Source organism: Heterodontus francisci, chromosome 1 (genome assembly GCF_036365525.1).
Source record: "Heterodontus francisci isolate sHetFra1 chromosome 1, sHetFra1.hap1, whole genome shotgun sequence".
In the NCBI taxonomy this organism is placed as follows: Eukaryota; Metazoa; Chordata; class Chondrichthyes; order Heterodontiformes; family Heterodontidae; genus Heterodontus; species Heterodontus francisci.
The window spans coordinates 6,361,186-6,382,754 of record NC_090371.1 but is presented as its reverse complement, the minus strand read 5'-3'; the positions used below and the strand labels follow the sequence as shown (position 1 = coordinate 6,382,754).

The 21,569-nt window shown below is 45.8% G+C and overlaps 1 protein-coding gene across 5 annotated transcripts in view; it reads left to right on the top strand.

Annotated features, from left to right (window-relative positions):
* Positions 1–21,569, top strand: part of LOC137367113 (disintegrin and metalloproteinase domain-containing protein 12-like) — a 544,479-nt gene that overhangs the window by 36,566 nt on the left and 486,344 nt on the right. For all 5 annotated transcript variants that reach the window (XR_010973684.1, XM_068028577.1, XM_068028570.1 and 2 more), the window contains exon 2: positions 954–1,063. Coding sequence is in view for 4 of the 5 variants with exons in the window: in XM_068028577.1 (XP_067884678.1) it covers positions 954–1,063 (110 nt within the window). In the remaining variant the exon portion in view is untranslated. The remainder of the gene's footprint in view (positions 1–953; positions 1,064–21,569) is intronic.

Below are 21,569 nucleotides of genomic sequence, written 5' to 3'. Positions count from 1 at the left end.
TCTGTTTGAGATTACTAAGGTGGAGGCCATCAGGTCCTGGAACTTTGTTGGATTTTAGTCTCTTAAGTTTTTCCAATACCTTTCCTCTGCTGATTCTGTTAAGGAGACACTTCCAGGATTTTGATCCAGCAACAGTGAAGGATATATTTCAAAGTCAGGATGGTGTGTGACTTGGAGGGGAACTTGCAGATGGTGGTGTTCCCATGTATTTGCTGCCCTTGTTCTTGCAGGTGGTCGAGGTTGCTGGTTTGGAAGGTGCTGTCAAAGGAGCCTTGGTGAGTTGCTGCAGTGCATCTTGTAGATGGTACACACTGCTGCCACTGTGCGCAGTGATGAAGGGAGTGAATGTTTAAGGTGGTGGATGGGGTGCCAATTCAAGTGGGCTGCTTTGTCCTGGATGATGTTGAGCTTCCTGAGTATTGTTGGAGCTGCACCCATCCAGGCAAGTGGAGAGTATTCCATCACACTCCTGACTTGTGCCTTGTAGATGGTGGACAGGCTTTGGGGAGTCAGGAGGCGAGTTACTTGCCATAGGATTCCTAGCCTCTGATTTGCTCTTGTAGACACCGTATTTTTGTGGCTGGTCCAGTTCAGTTTCTGGTCAATGGTGACCCCCAGGATGTCGATAGTGGGGGATTCAGCGATGGTAATGCCGTTGAACATCAATGGGAGATGGTGAGATTCTCTCTTGTTGGAGATGGTCATTACCTGGCACTTGTGTGGCGCGAATGTAACTTGCCACTTATCAGCCCAAGCCTGGATATTGTCCAGGTCTTACTGCATTTCTACACGGAATGCTTCAGTATCTGAGGAGTTGCAAATGATGCTGAACATTGTGCAATCAACAGCGAACATCCCCACTTCTGACCTCATGATGGAGAGAAGGTCATTGATGACATTGTGCACTGATCTTTGTTGAAAAGCCATTAAATCCCCCCTTGTATTTCAAACAGGTGATCGATTTCACCAGGAACAGCTTTTTGAAGAACTGAAGAATTACAAGTTTGTATTCCCACAAATCTTATCAGGGAAACAGAAACGGAGTGTAGCCGTCCTGCCGCAGGTAATTAATCTGATAACGTTCTACAGTCTGATCACATTAACTCAACCCAACCTGCTGCTCCATCTCTATCTGCTGTGGTGATTGATTTCATTCCAATCCACCCAGGGTGCAGCATTGTTTCAGTTCCATTACTGCACTAATCATCCAGAGAACATGAGGTCAAATCCCACCATGGAATTTGGAAAATTGGATTGTTGGTTAAAAAAATGTGGGAAATTCTATGATTTTTTTGAAATTAAAAGCTGGGGCTGGATTTTCAAATCTGTTGGGGTTGGGAGCGGGTGCAGGTGCGTTTTGAATATTGTATTCCCGGAGGGTGGCACTGGATCCCACTGCCTCTCGAACACAACACAAGTTTCAAAGTGCTCATTGGTGAGCTCATTGGTGAGCACATTGGTGAGCACATTGGTGAGCACATTGGTGAGCTCATTGGTGAGCTCATTGGTGAGCTCATTGGTGAGCACATTGGTGAGCACATTGGTGAGCTCATTGGTGAGCTCATTGGTGAGCACATTGGTGAGCTCATTGGTGAGCACATTGGTGAGCTCATTGGTGAGCTCATTGGTGAGCACATTGGTGAGCTCATTGGTGAGCACATTGGTGAGCTCATTGGTGAGCTCATTGGTGAGCTCATTGGTGAGCACATTGGTGAGCTCATTGGTGAGATCATTGACAGGATTCAGAGGAGCAGTTTCAAATTTTCAATCGGGAAGCATAGGGAATACGCAGTGTCTGGGACACATCAGGGTTCAGCTATTGTGACCACAGCGGGGAGCCTGTGGGTTAATGAGGGGAGCCATGAGGGATAATGGGGTAGCCATGAGGACTAACGGGGGAAGCCATGAGGGCTAATGGCGGGAGGCATGAGGGTTAATGGGGGAGCCTGAGGGTTAATGGGGGGAGCCATGAGGGTTAATAGGGGGAGCCATGAGGGTTAATGGGCGGAGCCTGAGGGTTAATGGGGGGAGCCATGAGGGTTAATGGCGGGAGGCATGAGGGTTAATGGGGGAGCCTGAGGGTTAATGGGGGGAGCCATGAGGGTTAATGGGGGGAGCCTGAGGGTTAATGGCGGGAGGCATGAGGGTTAATGGGGGGAGCCATGAGGGTTAATGGGCGGAGCCTGAGGGTTAATGGGGGGAGCCATGAGGGTTAATGGGGGGAGCCTGAGGGTTAATGGGGGGAGCCATGAGGGTTAATGGGGGGAGCCATGAGGGTTAATGGGTGGAGCCTGAGGGTTAATGGAGCAAGCCATGAGGGTTAAGGGGGGCAGCCATGAAGGCTAATGGGGGGAGCCATGAGGGTTAAGGGGGGGAGCCTGAGGGTTAATGGGGCAAGCCATGAGGGTTAAGGGGGGCAGCCATGAGGACTAAGTGGGGGGAACCGTGAGGGGTAAGGGGGGGGAGCATGAGGATTAATGGATGCATTGGTCAGCAAAGTTAAGAAGTGGAGATCAATTCTCAGTTGATCAAACACTGGCACACAGTTGCCATCACTGGTACTGAAAGGCTTGCAGGTTACTGGCATCACCTGGGTAGCAGAGGTTGGCGGAGGAAGCCCTAGTGAACAAAGAAGTGCCAACTGAGGGAATGGAAATGGGAGAAGGTGACTCTGACATTGGGTGGAGTAGCGAGGAGGAGCTTCAGCAGAGTTCAGAAGAGTGAGGGGGGATCTCATAGAAACCTATAAAATTCTAACAGGACTTGACAGGGTAGATGCAGGAAGGATGTTCCCGATGGTGGGGGAGCCCAGAACCAGGGGTCATAGTCTAAGGATACGGGGTAAACCTTTCAGGACTGAGATGAGGAGAAATTTCTTCACCAGAGAGTGGTGAGCCTGTGGAATTCGCTACCACAGAAAGCAGTTGAGGCCAAAACATTGTATGTTTTCAAGAAGGAGTTAAATATAGCTCTTGGGTCTAAAGGGATCAAAGGGTATGGGCGGAAAGCGGGAACAGGTTACTGAGTTGGATGATCAGCCATGATCATATTGAATGGCGGAGCAGGCTCGAAGGGCCGAATGGCCTACTCCTGCTCCTATTTTCGATGTTTCTATGTTGCTATCCCCCTGGTCTGCAGGAGCCCAGAGGAGCACAGAGAGGGGCTGTAAGGGGAAGAAGGAGCTACCCAAGACATCGGGTGTACCATCCACGAGTCAATTACCTGCAAATGACAGAGTGCCAGTGCTGTAGGTACTGCGCCTATCCAGACCGCGTTATGGTACATAATGACCTGAGGCCTTGCAGCCCCCTACCTGTAACCGGCAAGGTCACTGTCACCCTGGATTTTTAGGTCGTTCCAGGATTCAGCTGAGGTCCTGGTTGGTATCTTGCAGTCGGCAGCTCATCAGGCAGGTAATGAATGCTCTATTCAAGTGGCTGGGGTAATATATCCATCTCAAGACAGATGGGCCAGCATAGGTGCAGAGCGCATTGGGCTTTGCATCCACTTATGGATTCCTGCAGCTCCAGTGGGTCATCGACTGCACCCACATAGCCAACAAGGCGCCCACAGACCAGCCAATCAGATTCCTCAACAGAAAAGGCTTCCACTCAATGAATGTCCAGTTGGTCTGTGACCACAGCAAGTGTCTCCTGCACGTGTGTGCTCAGATCCTGGGCAGCTGTCATGATTCCATCATCCTGGGAGAGTCCCAGATACTGGACATCTTCAGGCTGGCTGCTGGGAGATAAGGATTATCCCCTGAGGAGGTGGCGCCTGATTCCCGTCATCCGTTACCCAGACACAGATGCAGAGAGGTGTTACAACCAGAGCCATCTACTAACACAGACCTGCATTGAACAGACCATTGAAATCTTGAAGATAAACTCCTGTTGCCTTGACACATTGGGTAGTGCCCTCCAGTACGAGCCAGCCAGAGTGTCTTGTATTATGGTCTCTTGCTGTGCACTGCACAACGTGACAATATAAAGAGGCCTGGAACTGAGTCATGAGCAGGACCTGGAAGGCCACTCTTCCTCAGAGGAGGACTGGAAAGAGGAAGAAGAAGATGAAGGGCATGCTGCAGAGGAGCCCAGTGGCCAGGTATTGGAGGAAGAGTGCTGGGGCTGTCCGAGGCCTCGCGGTGATTGACAGGGTGACTTGGCCCTAAGGGTGATGCTGATTCTTCAACATTTCACTTGGGTGCCTCTCAGTCCTTACAACAGATGACTCAGTAACTCAACTTCCATCAAAGGGAGAGATTATCCAGCAAGCACACACGTTAGGAATCCCATTGGCACCCAAAACTATTCAGAATGGAGTCTCCATTGCCAACATTCTCCTTCATCACAGATCGTGGAGCCCACCACACCCAGGCCTCCCCAAACTGCATTTCACCTTTGCCATGAAGAATGACTAAAACACAAGTCTGATTGAGATCATACACACTTATTATTAATAAAGGTGATATAAAAGACCAAAAAAATTCAGAGAACTTCACCCAAGCCTTTTGCTCAAGCCCAGTCATACAAGGTGCTCCCTCTATGGCTGAAGATGAGGTGAAGGCAGCTGCTCTATTGTATCTGCATCTGGCTGAGATGCCCGAGACTTCCATCCTCATCATGAAGATGCCTGGTGCTCTCTGAGGGGTGGCCCCCTCGTCAGCCTCCTCGGCTGCCTCAGCTCTTTCATGGCCCCCTTGGATGAGGCCACCAGATGGGACACAGCTGGCATCCACTCCACACATCCCAGTGCCATCAGCGACAATGAGTGGTCAATGCGACAGACAGTCTCATTCTTCCTGTGTATATCAGTGCATTACTCCCACAACCACTCGGCTGGTGCTGCATTAGGCTCACCAAGAGCTTAGCCACTCTCTCAATGGAGGAGCTCAAGCACTCAAATCCCTGAACCATGATGGTGTATATGAGATGGTATTCTAGAACAGTATGTTGAGGAACCAACTAGAGAATGGGCTATTTTGGATCTAGTATTATTCAATAAGAAAGGGCTAATTAATATTCTCATTGTAAAGGAGCCTCCAGGGAAGTGTGACCATAATATGATAGAATTGTATATTCAGCTTGAAAATGATGTAGTTCAGTCTGAAACTAGGGTCTCTATTATAAACAAAGGAAACTACGAAGGTATGAGGGGCAAATTGTTGGTGGTAGATTGGGAAACTATATTAAAAGGTATGATGGTAGACAGGCAATGGCTAGCATTTAAAGAATTAATACATGGTTTACAACAAATTTACGTTCCTTTGAGGCACAAAAACCCAACAGGAAAGGTGATCCAACCATGGCTAACAAGAGAAGTTGAAGATTGTATTAGATCAAAGGAAGAGGCTTATAAAGTTGCCCAAAAAAGTAGTAAGCCTGAGGATTGGGAGCATTTTAGAATTCAGCAAAGGAGGAGCAAGAAACTGGTCAAGAAAGAGAAAATAGAATATGAAAGTAAACTAGCGAGAATCATATAAATGGAGTAAAAGCTTCTATAGATATGTAAAAAGGAAAAGATCAGCAAAGACAAATGTGGGCCCATTACAGGCAGAGACAATGGAACTTATAATGGGGAATAAGGAAATGGCAGAGAAACTAAACACATACTTTGTCTTCACGGAAGAATAATCAAAAAATCTCCCAGGAATACTAGAGAACCAAGGGACTTACGAGAATGAGAAACTGAAAAAAATTAGTGTGAGTAAAAACTAGTGCTGGAGAAATTCATGGGACTGAAAGTTGATAAATCCCCTGGACCTGATGATCTATATCCCAGAGTGTTGAAAGAGGTGGCTGTAGAGATAGTGGATTCGTTGGCGATCATTGTCCAAAATTCTAGAGATTCTGGAATGGTTCCTGCAGATTGCAAGGCAGTAAATGTAAGAGGGAGAGAGAAAATGGGGAACTATAAACCTGTTAGCCTGACATCAGTAGTGGAGAAAATGCTAGAATCTATTATCAAGGATGTAATAACAGGACACTTAGAAAATAAAATGATTGAGCAGAGTCAACATGGATTTATGAAAGGGAAATCATGTTTGACAAACCTGTTGGAGTTTTTGAGGATGTAACTAGCAGAATAGATAAGGAAGAAACCAGTAGATGTGGTGTATTTGGATTTTCAGAAAGCTTTTGATAAGGTCCCATACTAGAGGTTAGTAAACAAAATTAGAGCACATGGGATTGGGGGAAATATACTGGTATGGATTGAGAATTGGTTAACAGACAGTTAACAGAGTAGGAATAAGCAGGTCTATCTCAGGTTGGCAGACTGTACCACGAGGATCAGTGCTGGGGCCCCAGCTGTTCATAATCTATATCAATGATTAGGATGTGAGGACCAAATGTAATATTTCCAAGTTTGTTGATGACACAAAGCTAGGTGGGAATGTGAGTTGTGAGGAAGATGCAGAGAGACTTCAAGGGGATTAAGACAGGCTAAGTGAGTGGGCAAGGACATGACAAATGGAATATAATGTTAAAAATGTGAAGTTATCCACTTTGGTAGGAAAAACAGAAATACAGAGTATTTCTTAAATGGTGAGAGGTTGGGAAGTGTTGATGTCCAAAGAGACCCGGGTGTCCTTGTTCATTAGTCACTGTGGTTAGCACCGCAGCCTCACAGCTCCAGCGACCCGGGTTCAATTCTGGGTACTGCCTGTGTGGAATTTGTAAGTTCTCCCTGTGTCTGCGTGGGTTTCCTCTGGGTGCTCCGGTTTCCTCCCACATGCCAAAGACTTGCTGGTTGATAGGTTAATTGGCTATTATAAATTGCCCCTAGTAGAGGTCGGTGGTAGGGAAATATAGGGACAGGTGGGGATGTGGTAGGAATATGGAATTAGTGTAGGATTAGTATAAAATGGGTGGTTGATGGTCGGCACAGACACGGTGGGCCGAAGGGCCTGTTTCAGTGCTGTATCTCTAAACTAAAACTGAAAGCCAACATGCAGGTGCAGCAAGCAATTAGGAAGGCAAATGGTATATTGGCCTTTATTGCAAGGTTTTGAGTACAGGAGTAACAAAGTGAGAACAGACCTGGAATGTTGTGTACAGTTTTGGTCTCCTTGCCTAAGAAAGGAGATACTTGCCATTGTGAGAGTGCAATGAAGGTTCACCAGACTAATCCCTATGAGGAGAGATTGAGGAGACTGGGCCTATATTCTCTAGAGTTTAGAAGAATGAGAGGTGATTGCATTGAAGCATACAAAATTCTTACAGGTCTCGACAGGGTAGATGCAGGAAGAATGTCTCCCCTGACTGGGAGGGTCTAGAACCAGGGGTCACAGTCTCAGAATAAAGCTAGGCTATTTAAGACTGATATGAGGAGGAATTTTTTCACTCAGAAGGTGGTGAATCTTTGGAATTCTCTACCCCAGAGGGCTGTGGATGTTTAGTCATTGAGTATATTCAAGACAGAGATCGATTGATTTCTGGATGTTAAAGATATCAAGGGGTGTGGGGATAGTGTGGGAAAATGGCATTGAGGTAGAAGATCTAGTTGAATGGTGGAAATAGAGGGATATGGTCCCCGGAAGTGCAGAAGGTGTTAGTTTAGGCAGGCACAAGATCGGCACAGGCTTGGAGGGCCGAATGGCCTGTTCCTGTGCTGTACTGTTCTTTGTTCTTTGTTTGTTTGGTGGAGCAGGCTCAGAGTCGGATTGGCCTACTCCTATTTCCTATGTATACATGTGCTGCATGAACTGCTCCATTGTCTGTCCATGGCTCTGCAATCTCAGGCATCTCCAACACTCAGGAACTCAGCTGCCTCTGATACTCCAGAAAAACTGTGCATGACACCCGAGGCCCAGCATCTTTGCCCAGTGAAGTATGGCTGTGTCTGTCCTGCATCCTCCGAGGGGGACTGCCCACAGCTGACTCTGCCTCACTGTCCTCCTCCTGTTCACGTGTGAGGTGCTGCTCACCCCTTCTAATCTTGAATCAGTCCCAACCGAGGTGAGTGTGTTTGCACTGGTGAAAGTTACAGAGACATGATGTGACAGGGCAGTCTCTGAAACATCTTTCCCACTGGCAACGACTGTGCTGAGACACTCTGCTCCTGCTCTGCTATTGATCCTGTGGGAATCACAAGAAGCTGGTGATGAGAATGGGGGCTACTCAGCAGATACCTCAGCACAACCAACCCAGTAGATGACAATGGTCGAAGAGCCACAGTGCCCATTGGATAGGCTTCCACGCCCTTCACCTGAAGACAGAGAAATCAAATGACTTTGCTCGTCATGGCTTCCCATCTTGCCATCACCCGCAGCCTGCTATGGTGGCACACTAGCAATAGCCAACACGGCCTCCTCCATCACTGTTCGATTGTGCAGGTCCGCCACACCATCATCCACACAAGACATCTTGTAACTGTCTCTTTTCTTGCAGGATGAGGAAAGAATAAGAACATAAGAACTAGGAGCAGGAGTAGGCAATTCAGCCCCTCAAGCCTGCTCCGCCATTCAATATGATCATGGCTGATCTCATCTCAGCCTCAACTCCACTTTTCTGCCTGTTCTCCATAATCCTTCAATCCATTACTAATTAAAAATATATCTATCTCCTCCTTAAATTTACTCAATGTCTCGGCATCCACTGCACTCTGGCGGAGTGAATTCCACAGACTCACGACCCTTTGAGAGAAGTAATTTCTCCTCATCTCTGTTTTAAATCTGCTACCCCTTATCCTAAAACTATGACCTCTCGGTCTAGATTGCCCCTAAAGAGGAATCATCTTCTCTACGTTTACTTTGTCAATCCCCTTAATCATCTTATGTACCTCAATTAGATCTCCTCTCATTCTTCTAAACTCTAGAGAGTAAAGGCCTAAACTGCTCAATCTCTCTTCATAAGACAAACCCCCATCTCTGGAATCAATCTAGTGAACCTCCTCTGAACTGTCTCCAATGCAACTACATCCCTCCTCAAGTAAGGGGACCAAAACTGTACACAGTACTCCAGGTGCAGTCTCACTAATGCCTTATACAGTTGCAGCAACACTTCCCTACTTTTATACTCTATTCTTTTCGCAATAAATGCCAAAATTCCATTTGCCTTCCTTATCACCTGCTGTACCTGCATACTAGTTTTCTGTTTCTGTTTCTGTTTCATGCACGAGGACACCCAGATCCCTCTGCAGCAAACACTCTGAAGTTTCTCTCCATTTAGATAATAATTTGCCTTTCTATTCTTCTGACCAAAATGGATAATCTCACACTTATCCACATTAAAATCCATCTGCTAAAGTTTGGCCCATTCACCTAACCTATCCATATCCATTTGTAAATTTCTTATTTCTTTATTGCAACTTACTGTCGCACCTAGTTTAGTGTCATCTGCAAATTTGGCTATAGTACCTTCTATCCCTGCATCCAGGTCATTAATATAGATTGTAAATAGTTGGGGCCCGAGGACCGAACGGTGTGGCACCCCACTAGTTACATCTTGCCAACCAGAAAAGGACCCATTTATCCCAACTCTCTGTTTTCTGTTGGTTCGCCAATCCTCTATCCAAGATAATAAATTACCCCTAACCCCATGTGATCTTACCTTGTGTATTAACCTTTTGTGCGGCACCTTATCAAATGCCTTCTGGAAGTCCAGATAGACTACATCTACAGGATCCCCATTATCCACTTTACTTGTTACAGCTTCGAAGAACTCTAGCAAATTAGTCAAACACTATTTACCCTTCATAAAACCATGCTGACTCTGATGGATTGTGTTTTGACTTTCTAAATGTCCTGTTATTACTTCCTTAATAACGGATTCTAACAATTTCCCAACGACAGATGTTAAACTAACTGGTCTATAGTTTCCTACTTTCTGCCTCCCTCCCTTTTTGAATAAGGGCGTTATATTAGCATTTTTCCAATTCACTGGAACCTTTCCCGTATCCAGAGAATTTTGGAATATTATAACCAACATATGGAGCATGAGTGGCCTGTATTAAACAGGCAGATGTCCCTTCACCAAAATGAGGAAGCTCAATGACACAACTATCGTCAAGTCATAGTTCAATCCAAATATCAGTTTCCACATTTCCCTTCTGGACTAACTCTCTGTCCTGAGGTAACTCTCCAACTGGGCAAAAACACAGCCCTTAAATGCAAAACCATAATGAGCATCACTTGCTCTCTATTCACAGTGAAAAGAGACCTGTTTAATTAAAGGGACAAGCATTTTCAATATTGTCAGATTCCCTTCCTTTTAAGAAAAAAAACATATTTACAAACAGGTATATATTCAAAAAAATTCAGATTCCCATAGTAAGATATCCTCCTTCTAAAACCGTCAACAACTTTTCAGTCGAGCCATTCCTCTTGGTGAAACAGTCTGATAGTTGATGACTAGAATCCACCCATCTCAGATTAGAGATTTCCTTCTTTTCCAACATTTCCTTCAAACTGGCTATGTCTGTCCTCAGCCTTTTCTCATTTATGCCTTTTGTTGAATGTATATTATCCCACAGAGATCAATTATCTATGTAACATTTGATTGGTATTGTCTCTTTCATATAATATTTCTTCCAAGATCTTGGTCAAATATAAACGCCATATCTACAGCATCCACGAGTGCAAGAGTTTCAGCGGCTAGTGTGCTCTTCACCATTCTTCTTATTTTCTTGGCCTCCCATGCCCATGGACAACTTTTCCCATTCTCTCCCACAAGGAATATCACAAACCCTCCTGCACTGGAAAATCCATCACCAAGGTTTGCATGTAAGGCATCACTAAAAACGGTTAATTTCATATTTTTGGGATCACCCAAAGCAGGGAACTTCAGCATACACTTCCCTATTTTAAATGTTTTTAAAGTTTTGTTCGCCTTCAGAATGTCTTCAACATCAGGATGTTTCATCACAAGACTAAGTTCTCGCACATCAAAACTTGCATCTGGTCTCGTCTGTGAGGCTAACCAATTGAGCTGTCTGACAAGACTCGTCAGCTGTTCCATTTCATCCTTGGACGCAGCTGCGTCTTTCTGTCCTGATCTGGTGTGACCAGTTGTGATAGGAGTGATATTTTCCAAATAAGAATATTGATGTAAAACTACATCTGACTCACCCACATTTATCTCCAAACCCACATAATTAAAAGCCCCAGAAGCCAATTTTAAATTCCTCCATAATTCGATGAAGGACATTCTTTTCAAACTCATTAGTACCACCCCACAAAAAAATCATCCACATGCATCATGAAGATAGCAGCATTTTCAATATTGTCATCCTGGTCCTCCTACTATTACAGCACGATATTGATAAGAGCTGCCACCCTCCTCTGTGATGCCCACTTATCAATTTGTGAGGATGACTGACTTCTCAGTGATGTAACTAGCCACTTGATCTGACAACGTTAGGGAGGACTATGGGCACTCAGTCTGCTCCAGTCATGTGAATGCTGGTGTGTATAGCACTGGAGACCTGTCACCTGGGTGTCGCTTGCCACTAACCTTGCTGGACCTTACCAGGTCATTGAATCTTTTCTGGCACTGGCGCTATGTCTTTCTAGTCACTCCATTACAACTAACCTCCATTGCCACCTCCATCCAGTCCTACTTGGTGTTTCTTCTGCTGAACTCCAGGAACAATATCTCTCGCCTCTCAGCTACTACCTCAGTTAATGCCTCAAGGGAGACATCTGAGAACCTTGAGGCCACTGTAGACACCTGCCTGTGCAAGTGCTGGCCCTCTGCAAACCCTCCTGCTCCATCTGCTCAGTGAACGGCAAGCCCAGTCATGGCTGCCGCCTGCCTTTTCATAGGGCCTTCCATTTCTAGCTCCTGCTTCCAGGCAGCTCCCGGCACCCCTCATTGCAGCTTCGAGCTTGGTCCCGGGCAAGCTAGGCCCTTTGCATCTGAAAAATTGCATAGCGTCACCGAAGCTGACATGATGTGGGGTCTGTAAGATTTAGGTTCGGGAGTCACAGATAAAGAAGGGGGTCAAAAACACATTCATTAATTAAATAAAGTATTTTATTCAGTTTATTAAGAAGCAACAGTTTAAATATAATGAATATTCAGAAGAAGAAGTTCAATATAATGATGCAAAAGCTAAAGAGACAGAAGTATACAACCAATGACAGATGATGTTGCAACCGATCTCTGCAGCTGAAAGGGCAGTCTCTCTCTCTCTGTCTCTCTGTCTCTTTCTCTCGTTCTGTCTTTTCACCTCCTCCAGTTAGCCAAGATGTTAGGAATCTCTCTATCTTTTGCCAGATGGGGGCTGTCCTCAACAGTCCGACGAGCATCCATTGATATACCTGATTTTTGGGGGCTAGTAGTTCACCCTCTGTCATTCACTTATTCAAACCCTTCTCACCAATGAATACAGGACAGGTACCTTGAAAATGTTGAAAATGCTGGTCCCTTTAATTAAACAGGACTTAGGAACATAGGAAGAACAAAGAACAAAGAACAGTACAACACAGGAACAGGCCATTCGGCCCTCCAAGCCTGCGCCGATCTTGATGCCTGCCTAAACTAACACCTTCTGTACTTCCGGGGCCCGTATCCCTCCATTCCCTTCCTATTCATGTATTTGTCAAGATGTCTCTTAAATGTCGCTATCGTATCTGTTCCACCACCTCCCCTGGCAGCAGGTTCCAGGCACACACCACCCTCTGTGTAAAGAACTTGCCTCGCACATCCCCTCTAAACTTTGCCCCTCGCATCTTAAACCTATGTCCCCTAGTAACTGACTCTTCCACCCTGGGAAAAAGCTTCTGACTATCCACTCTGTCCATACCGCTCATAACTTTGTAAACCTCTATCATGTCGCCCCTCCACCTCCGTCGTTCCAGTGAAAACAATCCGAGTTTTTCCAACCTCTCCTCAGAGCTAATGCCCTCCAGACCAGGCAACATCCTGGTAAACCTCTTCTGTACCCTCTCCAAAGCCTCCACGTCCTTCTGGTAGTGTGGCAACCAGAATTGCACGCAATATTCTAAGTGTGGCCTAAATAAGGTTCTGTACAGCTGCAACATGACTTGCCAATTTTTATACTTTATGCCCCGACCGATGAAGGCAAGCATGCCGTATGCCTTCTTGACTACCTTATCCACCTGCGTTGCCACTTTCAGTGACCTGTGGACCTGTACGCCCAGATCTCTCTGTCTGTCAGTACTCCTAAGGGTTCTGCCATTTACTGTATACCTCCCACCTGCATTAGACCTTCCAAAATGCATTACCTCACATTTGTCCGGATTAAACTCCATTCGCCATTTCTCCGCCCAAGTCTCCAACCGATCTATATCCTGCTGTATCCTCTGACAATCCTCATCACTGTCCACAACTCCACCATGTCGTCCGCAAACTTACTAATCAGACCAGCTACATTTTCCTCCAAATCATTTATATATACTACAAACAGCAAAGGTCCCAGCACTGATCCCTGCGGAACACCACTAGTCACATCCCTCCATTCAGAAAAACACCCGTCCACTGATACCCTCTGTCTTCTGTGACTGAGCCAGTTCTGTATCCATCTTGCCAGCTCACCTCTGATCCCGTGTGACTTCACCTTTTGTACCAGTCTGCCATGCGGGACCTTGTCAAAGGCTTTACTAAAGTCCATATAGATAACATCCACTGCCCTTCCTTCATCAATCATCTTCATCACTTCCTCAAAAAACTCAATCAAATTAGTAAGACACGACCTCCCCTTCACAAAACCATGCTGTCTCTCGCTAATAAGTTCGTTTGTTTCCAAATGGGAGTAAATCCTGTCCCGAATAATCCTCTCTAATAGTTTCCCTACCACTGACATGAGGCTCACCGGCCTATAATTTCCTGGATTATCCTTGCTACCCTTCTTAAACAAAGGAACAACATTGGCTATTCTCCAGTCCTCTGGGACCTCACCTGTAGCCAATGAGGATGCAAAGATTTCTGTCAAGGCCCCAGCAATTTCTTCCTTTGCCACCCTCAGTATTCTAGGGTAGATCCCATCAGGCCCTGGGGACTTATCTACCTTAATGCTTTGCAAGACACCCAACACCTCCTCCTTTTTGATAATGAGATGACTGAGACTATCTGCACTCCCTTCCCTAGGCTCATCATCCACGAAGTCCTTCTCCTTGGTGAATACTGATGCAAAGTTCTCATTTAGCACCTCGCCCATTTCCTCTGGCTCCACACATAGATTCCCATCTCTGTCCTTGAGTGGGCCAACCCTTTCCCTGGTTACCCTCTTGCTCTTTATATATGTATAAAAAGCCTTGGGATTTTCCTTAATCCTGTTTGCCAATGACTTTTCATGACCCCTTTTAGCCCTCCTAACTCCTTGCTTAAGTTAAAGAAACATAGGAAGATAGGAACTGGAGTAGGCCATTCAGCCCCTCGAGCCTGTCCCACCATTCAATGAGATCATGGCTGATCCGAGGCCTAACTCCATATACCTGCCTTTGGCCCATATCCCTTAATATCTTTGCTTAACAAAAATCTATCTTAGATGCAAAATTAACAACTGTTCTAGCTTCAACTGCTGTTTGTGGGAGAGAGTTCCAAACCTCTACCATCCTTTGCGTGAAGAAGTGCTTCCTAACATCTCTCCTGAACGGTCTGGTCCTAATTTTTAGACTATGCCCCCTAGTTTTAGAATCTCCAACCAGTGGAAATAGTTTATCTTTATCGAGCCTGTCTTTTCCTGTTAATATCTCGAAGACTTCAATCAGATCACCCCTTAACCTTCTAAATTCTAGCGAAAACAGGCCTATTTTGTGTAATCTCTCCTTGTAACTTAACCCCTGTAGTCCAGGTATCATTCTTGTAAACCTACGTTGCACTCCCTCCAAGGCCAATATATCCTTCCTAAGGTGTGGTGCCCAGAACTGCTCACAGTACTCCAAGTGGGGTCGAACCAGGGTTTTGTACAGCTGCAGCATAACCTCTGTGTCTTTATACTCCAATCCTCTGGATATAAAGGCTAGCATTCCATTAGCCTTTTTGATTATTTTCTGCACTTGCTCATGGCATTTTAAAGATCTATGCACCTGAACCCCCAAGAATCTTTGGACAGCCACTGTACTTGACCTCTTCCCATTCAGAAAGTACCCTGCTCTATCCCTTTTTTGGTCCAAAATGGATAACCTCACACTTGCCCGCATTGAAATCCATCTGCCACAGTTTTGCCCACTCACCGAGTCTGTCAATATCTCTTTGCAATTTTATGCTATCATCTAGACTGTCTGCAATGCTACCTAACTTTGTATCATCAGCAAATTTGGATATATGACTTACTGTGCCATCATCCAAGTCGTTAATGAATAATGTGAATAATTGAGGCCCCAACACAGATCCCTGCGGGACACCACTAGTCACATCCTGCCAATCGGAGTACTTACCCATTATCCCCACTCTCTGTCACCTACCACTCAACCAACTTCCTAACCATGTCAATAATTTGCCCTCAACTCCATGGGCTTCTACCTTAGTTAACAGTCTCTTTTTCGTTTAGTTTAGTTTAGAGATACAGCACTGAAACAGGCCCTTTGGCCCACCGAGTCTGTGCCGACCATCAACCACCCACTTATACTTATCCTACACTAATTCCATATTCCTACCACATCCCCACCTGTCCCTATATTTCCCTACCACCTACCTATACTAGGGGCAATTGCTAATGGCCAATTTACCTATCAACCTGCAAGTCTTTGGCATGTGGGAGGAAACCGGAGCACCCGGAGGAAACCCACGCAGACACGGGGAGAACTTGCAAACTCCGCACAGGCAGTACCCAGAATTGAACCCGGGTCGCTGGAGCTGTGAAGCTGCGGTGCTAACCACTGCGCCACTGTGCCGCTCTTATGTGGGACTTTATTAATTGCCTTCTAGAAGTCCATATAAATAACATCCATAGACATTCCCCTGTCCACTACCTGAGTCACCTCTTCAAAAAATTCAATGAGATTTGTCAGGCATGACCTTCCCATCATGAATCCATGCTGGCTGTCTCTGATTAACTGAAATTTTTCTAGGTGTTCAGTCACCCTAACCTTGATTATAGACTCCAGCAACTTGCCCACCACAGATATCAGGCTAACTGGTCTGTAATTTCCTTGGTTCACCCTTTCACCCTTCTTAAAAAGTGGAGTGACATGTGCAACTTTCCAATCCAGAGGGACCTCTCCTGAATCTAGGGAACTCTGAAAGACTATAGTTAGGGCATCTACAATGTGCTCCCCTACTTCCTTTAACACCCTCGGATGGAAACCGTCAGGCCTTGGGGATATCTCACTCTTTAATTCCATTAATTTCCTTGTTACTGATGATTTACTTACATTAATTGTAATGAGTCCCTGTCCCCTATCGGCTATTAATTTTTTCGGGACTGCCGGCAAGTTATCCTCCTTTTCAACTGTAAATACTGAGGCAAAGTAATTGTTCAACATGTCTGCCATTTCCCCATTATCAATGACAATATCTCCAGTTTCAGCTTTTAGTGGGACTACATTGCTCTTGACCATCTGTTTTCCCTTTATGTAACTATAAAATTTCTTCTTATTGATTTTGATATCCCTTGCAAGTTTCCTTTCATAATCTCTTTTAGTAGCTCTTATAAGCTGCTTTGTGACCCTTTGCTGGTCTTTGTATCGATCCCATTCGGCCGGATCTGTGCTGTGTTTTGCATTTTTGTAATCCATTTCTTTTTGTTTTATGCTATCCCTAATCTCTTTAGTCGTCCATGGCTGTTTTTTCTGTGAAGTGGAGTTTTTTCCTCTCAGGGGTATATACTCGCTCTGTATTTCATTAAATGTTTCTTTAAATATTCTCCACTGTTCTTCAGTCGTTTGACCCATTAACAGATCTACCCAGTTTACCATGGACAGTCTCTGTCTCATCCCGGTAAAGTCAGCCTTACCCAAGTCTAAAATTCTCGTAGCTGATTCGTGCTTTTCACTTTCAAACGCTACCTTGAATTCAATCATGTTGTGATCACTATTTGATAAATGTTCACGCACAGTTCGACAACTAATTAAATTTGGCTCATTACTCATAACTAAATCTAATATTGCCTGTCCCCTTGTTACATCTAGGACATATTGCTGTAGGAAACTATCCCGGACACACTCCAGAAATTCACTTCCTTTCTAACAGGTGCTAGTCTGCCTCTCCCAATCTATGTGTAAGTTAAAATCCCCCATTAATACTACTCTGCCTTTGTTACACACTTGCCTCATTTGTGCATTTATACAATCTAATACCTCAGAACTGTTACCAGGGGGTCTATACACAACACCTATTACAGTTTTAGATCCTTTTCTGTTCCTCAGTTCCACCCATAAGGTCTCCACTGAATGCTTTCCCCTCATTATATCCTCCCTCACCAATGAGGTGATATTATTTCTAATCAGTACGCCTACTCCACCCCCTCTGCCATTTTCCCTGTCCCTCCTGTAAACTTTATAACCAGGTATATTTAGTTCCCAGTCCTGACCATCCTGCAGCCACGTCTCTGCAATGGCCACCACATCATAATCTTCCATTTGAATTTGCGCCTGCAGTTCATCTAGTTTATTCCTTACACTCCATGCATTTGTATATAGAACTCTTATTTGGGCTATACCCCCTAACCTGTCCCTCAGCACTGATGCTTTATTCGCCTGTTTATTATTTCTCTCTCCTGGTTTAACCAGTATACTTCTTGCAGTTTGGTAACAATCAACCTCACCACTCACCTGCACTCCTACCTTCTCCTTTAACTTCCTGTTTTTCCATGCAACTGAACCCTCCCCCCCTCTATTTAGTTTAAAGCCCTATCTACAGCCCTCGTTATACGATTCGCCAGGACTCTGGTCCCAGCATGATTCAGGTGGAATAAAAACAAGAAATGCTGGAATCACTCAGCAGGTCTGGCAGCATCTGTGGAAAGAGAAGCAGAGTTAACGTTTCGGGTCAGTGACCCTTCTTCGGAACTGACAAATATCAGAAACGTCAAAGGTTATAAGCAAGTGAGGTGGGGGTGGGGCAAGAGATAAGAAAGGAGAAGGTATAGATTGGACAAGGCCACATAGCTGACCAAGAGGTCATGGAGCAAAGGCAATCAATATGTTAATGGTGTGTTGAAAGACAAAGCATTAGTACAGATAGGGTGTTAACGGACTGAATATTGAACAGCAGCAAGTACAAACATGAAAAAAAAAACAGTGGGTAAGCAAACTGAACAAACTAAGATGAAATGAAATAAACAAAAGAAAAAAAATTGTAAAAAATGTAAAAAAGAAAAAAGAAAAAGTAATTAAAAATAAAAGTCAAATGGGGGGCCCGTCATGCTCTGAAATTATTGAACTCAATGTTCAGTCCGGCAGGCTGTAGTGTGCTGAATCGGAAAATGAGATGCTGTTCCTCGAGCTTGCGTTGATGTTCGTTGGAACACTGCAGCAATCCCAGGACAGAGATGTGAGCATGAGAGCAGGGCGGAGTGTTGAAATGGCAAGCAACCGGAAGCTCAGGGTCCTGCTTGCAGACTGAGCGGAGATGTTCCGCAAAGCGGTCACCCAGTCTGCGCTTGGTCTCCCCAATGTAGAGGAGACCACACTGTGAGCAGCGAATACAGTATACTACATTGAAAGAAGTACAAGTAAATCGCTGCTTCACCTGAAAGGTGTGTTCGGGGCCTGGGATAGTGAGGAAAGAGGAGGTAAATGGGCAGGTATTACACCTCCTGCGATTGCAGGGGAAGGTGCCATGGGACGGGGACGAGGTGGTGGGGGTAATGGAGGAGTGGACCAGGGTGTCGCGAAGGGGATGATCCCTTCGGAATGCTGACAGGGGAAGGGAGGGGAAGATGCGTTTGGTAGTGGCATCACGCTGGAGGTGGCGGAAATGGCGGAGGATGATCATTTGGATATGGAGGCCGATGGGGTGGAAAGTGAGGACAAGGGGAACCCTGTCACGGTTCTGGGAGGGAGGGGAAGGGGTGAGGGTAGAGGTGCGGGAAATGGGCCGGACACGGTTGAGGGCCCTGTCAACCACAGTGGGGGGGAATCTTCGGTTGGGGAAAAAGGAGGTCATATCAGAAGCACCGTCATGGAAGGTAGCATCATCAGAGCAGATGCGTCGGAGATGGAGAAACTGGGAGAATGGAATGGAGTCCTTACAGGAGGTAGGGTGTGAAGAAGTGTAGTCGAGGTAGCTGTGGGAGTCGGTGGGCTTATAATGGATATTAGTAGACAACCTATCCCCAGAGATGGAGACGGAGAAGTCGAGGAAGGGAAGGGAAGTGTCAGAGATGGACCATGTAAAGGTGAAAGAAGGGTGGAAATTGGAAGCAAAGTTGATAAAGTTTTCCAGTTTGGGGCGGGAGCAGGAAACGGCACCGATACAGTCATCAATGTACCGGAAAAAGAGTTGGGGGAGGGGGCCTGAGTAGGACTGGAACAAAGAATGCTCGACATATCCCACAAAAAGACAGGCATAACTAGGACCCATGCGGGTATCCATAGCAACACCTTTTACTTGATGGAAGTGAGCGGAGTTGAAGGAGAAGTTGTTCAATGTGAGAACAAGTTCAGCCAGGCAGAGGAGGGTGGTGGTGGATGGGGACTGGTTGGGCCTCTGTTCAAGGAAGAAGCGGAGAGCCCTGAAACTGTCCTGGTGGGGGATGGAGGTGTAGAGCGATTGGACGTCCATAGTGAAGAGGAGGCGGTTAGGGTTAGGAAACTGGAAATTGTCAAAATGACGTAGGGCGTCAGAAGAGTCACGGATGTAGGTGGGAAGAGACTGGACCAGCGGAGAAAAGATAGAGTCAAGATCGGAAGAAATAAGTTCAGTGGGGCAGGAGCAGGCTGACACAGTGGGTCTTCCAGGACAGTCCCATTTGTGGATTTTGGGAAGGAGTTAGAAGCGGGCTGTCCAGGGTTGCGGGACTATGAGGTTGGAAGCTGTAGACGGAAGATCTCCAGAGGAGATGAGGTCAGTGACAGTCCTTTGGACAGTGGCTTGATGTTCGGTGGTGGGGTCATGGTCCAGAGAGAGGTAGGAAGGAGTGTCTGTGAGTTTGTGTTGAGCTTCTGCAAGGATCGTTCCCTCTGCGATACCCTGGTCCACTCCTCCATTGCCCCCAACACCTCGTCCCCGTCCCATGGCACCTTCCCCTACAATCGCAGGAGGTGTAATACCTGCTCACTTACCTCCTCTCACCTCACTATCCCAGGCCCCAAACACTCCTTTCAGGTGAAGCAGCGATTTACTTGCACTTCTTTCAATGTAGTATACTGTATTCACTGCTCACAATGTGGTCTCCTCTACATTGGGGAGACCAAACGCGGATTGGATGATCGTTTTGCGGAACACCTCCGCTCAGTCCGCAAGCAGGACCCTGAGCTTCCGGTTGCTTGCCATTTCAACACTCCCCCCTGCTCTCATGCTCACATCTCTATCCTGGGATTGCTGCAGTGTTCCAGTGAACATCAACGCAAGCTCGAGGAACAGCATCTCATCTACCGATTAGGCACACTACAGCCTGCCGGACTGAACATTGAGTTCAATAATTTCAGAGCATGACAGCCCCCCATTTTACTTTCATTTTTAGTTACTTTTTCTTTTTTCTTTTTGACATTATTTACAATTTACTTTCTTTTGTTTATTTCATTTCATTGTAGTTTGTTCAGTTTGCTTACCCACTGTTTTTTTTTCATGTTTGTACTTGCTGCTGTTCAATATTCAGTTCGTTAACAGCTAATCTGTACTAATGCTTTGTCTTTCAACACACCATTAACATATTGTTTGCCTTTGCTCCATGACCTTTTGGTCAGCTATGTGGCCTTGTCCAATCTACACCTTCTCCTTTGTTATCTCTTGCCCCACCCCCGGCTCACTTGCTGATAACCTTTGACATTTCTAATATTTGCTAGTTCCGAAGAAGGGTCACTGACCCGAAACGTTAACTTTGCTTCTCTTTCCACAGATGCTGCCAGACCTGCTGAGTGATTCCAGCATTTCTTGTTTTTGTTTCAGATTTTCAGCATCCGCAGTATTTTGTTTTTATGATTCAGGTGGAGCCTGTCCCATCGGAACAGCTCCCCCCTTCCCCCGTACTGGTGCCAATGTCCCACGAATTCGAACCCATTTCTCACACACCAATCTTTGAGCCATGCATTTACCTCTTTAACCTTATTGACCCTGTGCCAATTTGCTCGTGGCTCAGGTAGTAATCCGGAGATTATTACCTTTTTGGTTCTGCTTTTTAGCTTAGCCCCGAGGTGCTTATTTTCCCTCAGCAGAACCTCTAACCTCGTTCTACCTATATTGTTGGCACCGACGTGGACCACGACAACTGGATCTTTCCCCTCCCACTCCCAAGTTCCTCTGCAGCCCAGATGAGATATCCTGAACCCTGGCACCAGGTCGGCAACAGAGCCTTCGGGACTCTCGATCCTGGCCCCAGAGAACAGTGTCTATGCCCCTAACTATACTATCCCCGATTACAACTACATTTCTCTTTTCTACGCCCACTTGAATGGCTCCCAGTACCACGGTGCTGTGGTCAGTTTGCTCATCTTCCCTCCAGTCTCTGCTCTCGTCCACACAGGGAGCAAGAATCTCGAACCTGTTGGACAAGGACAATGG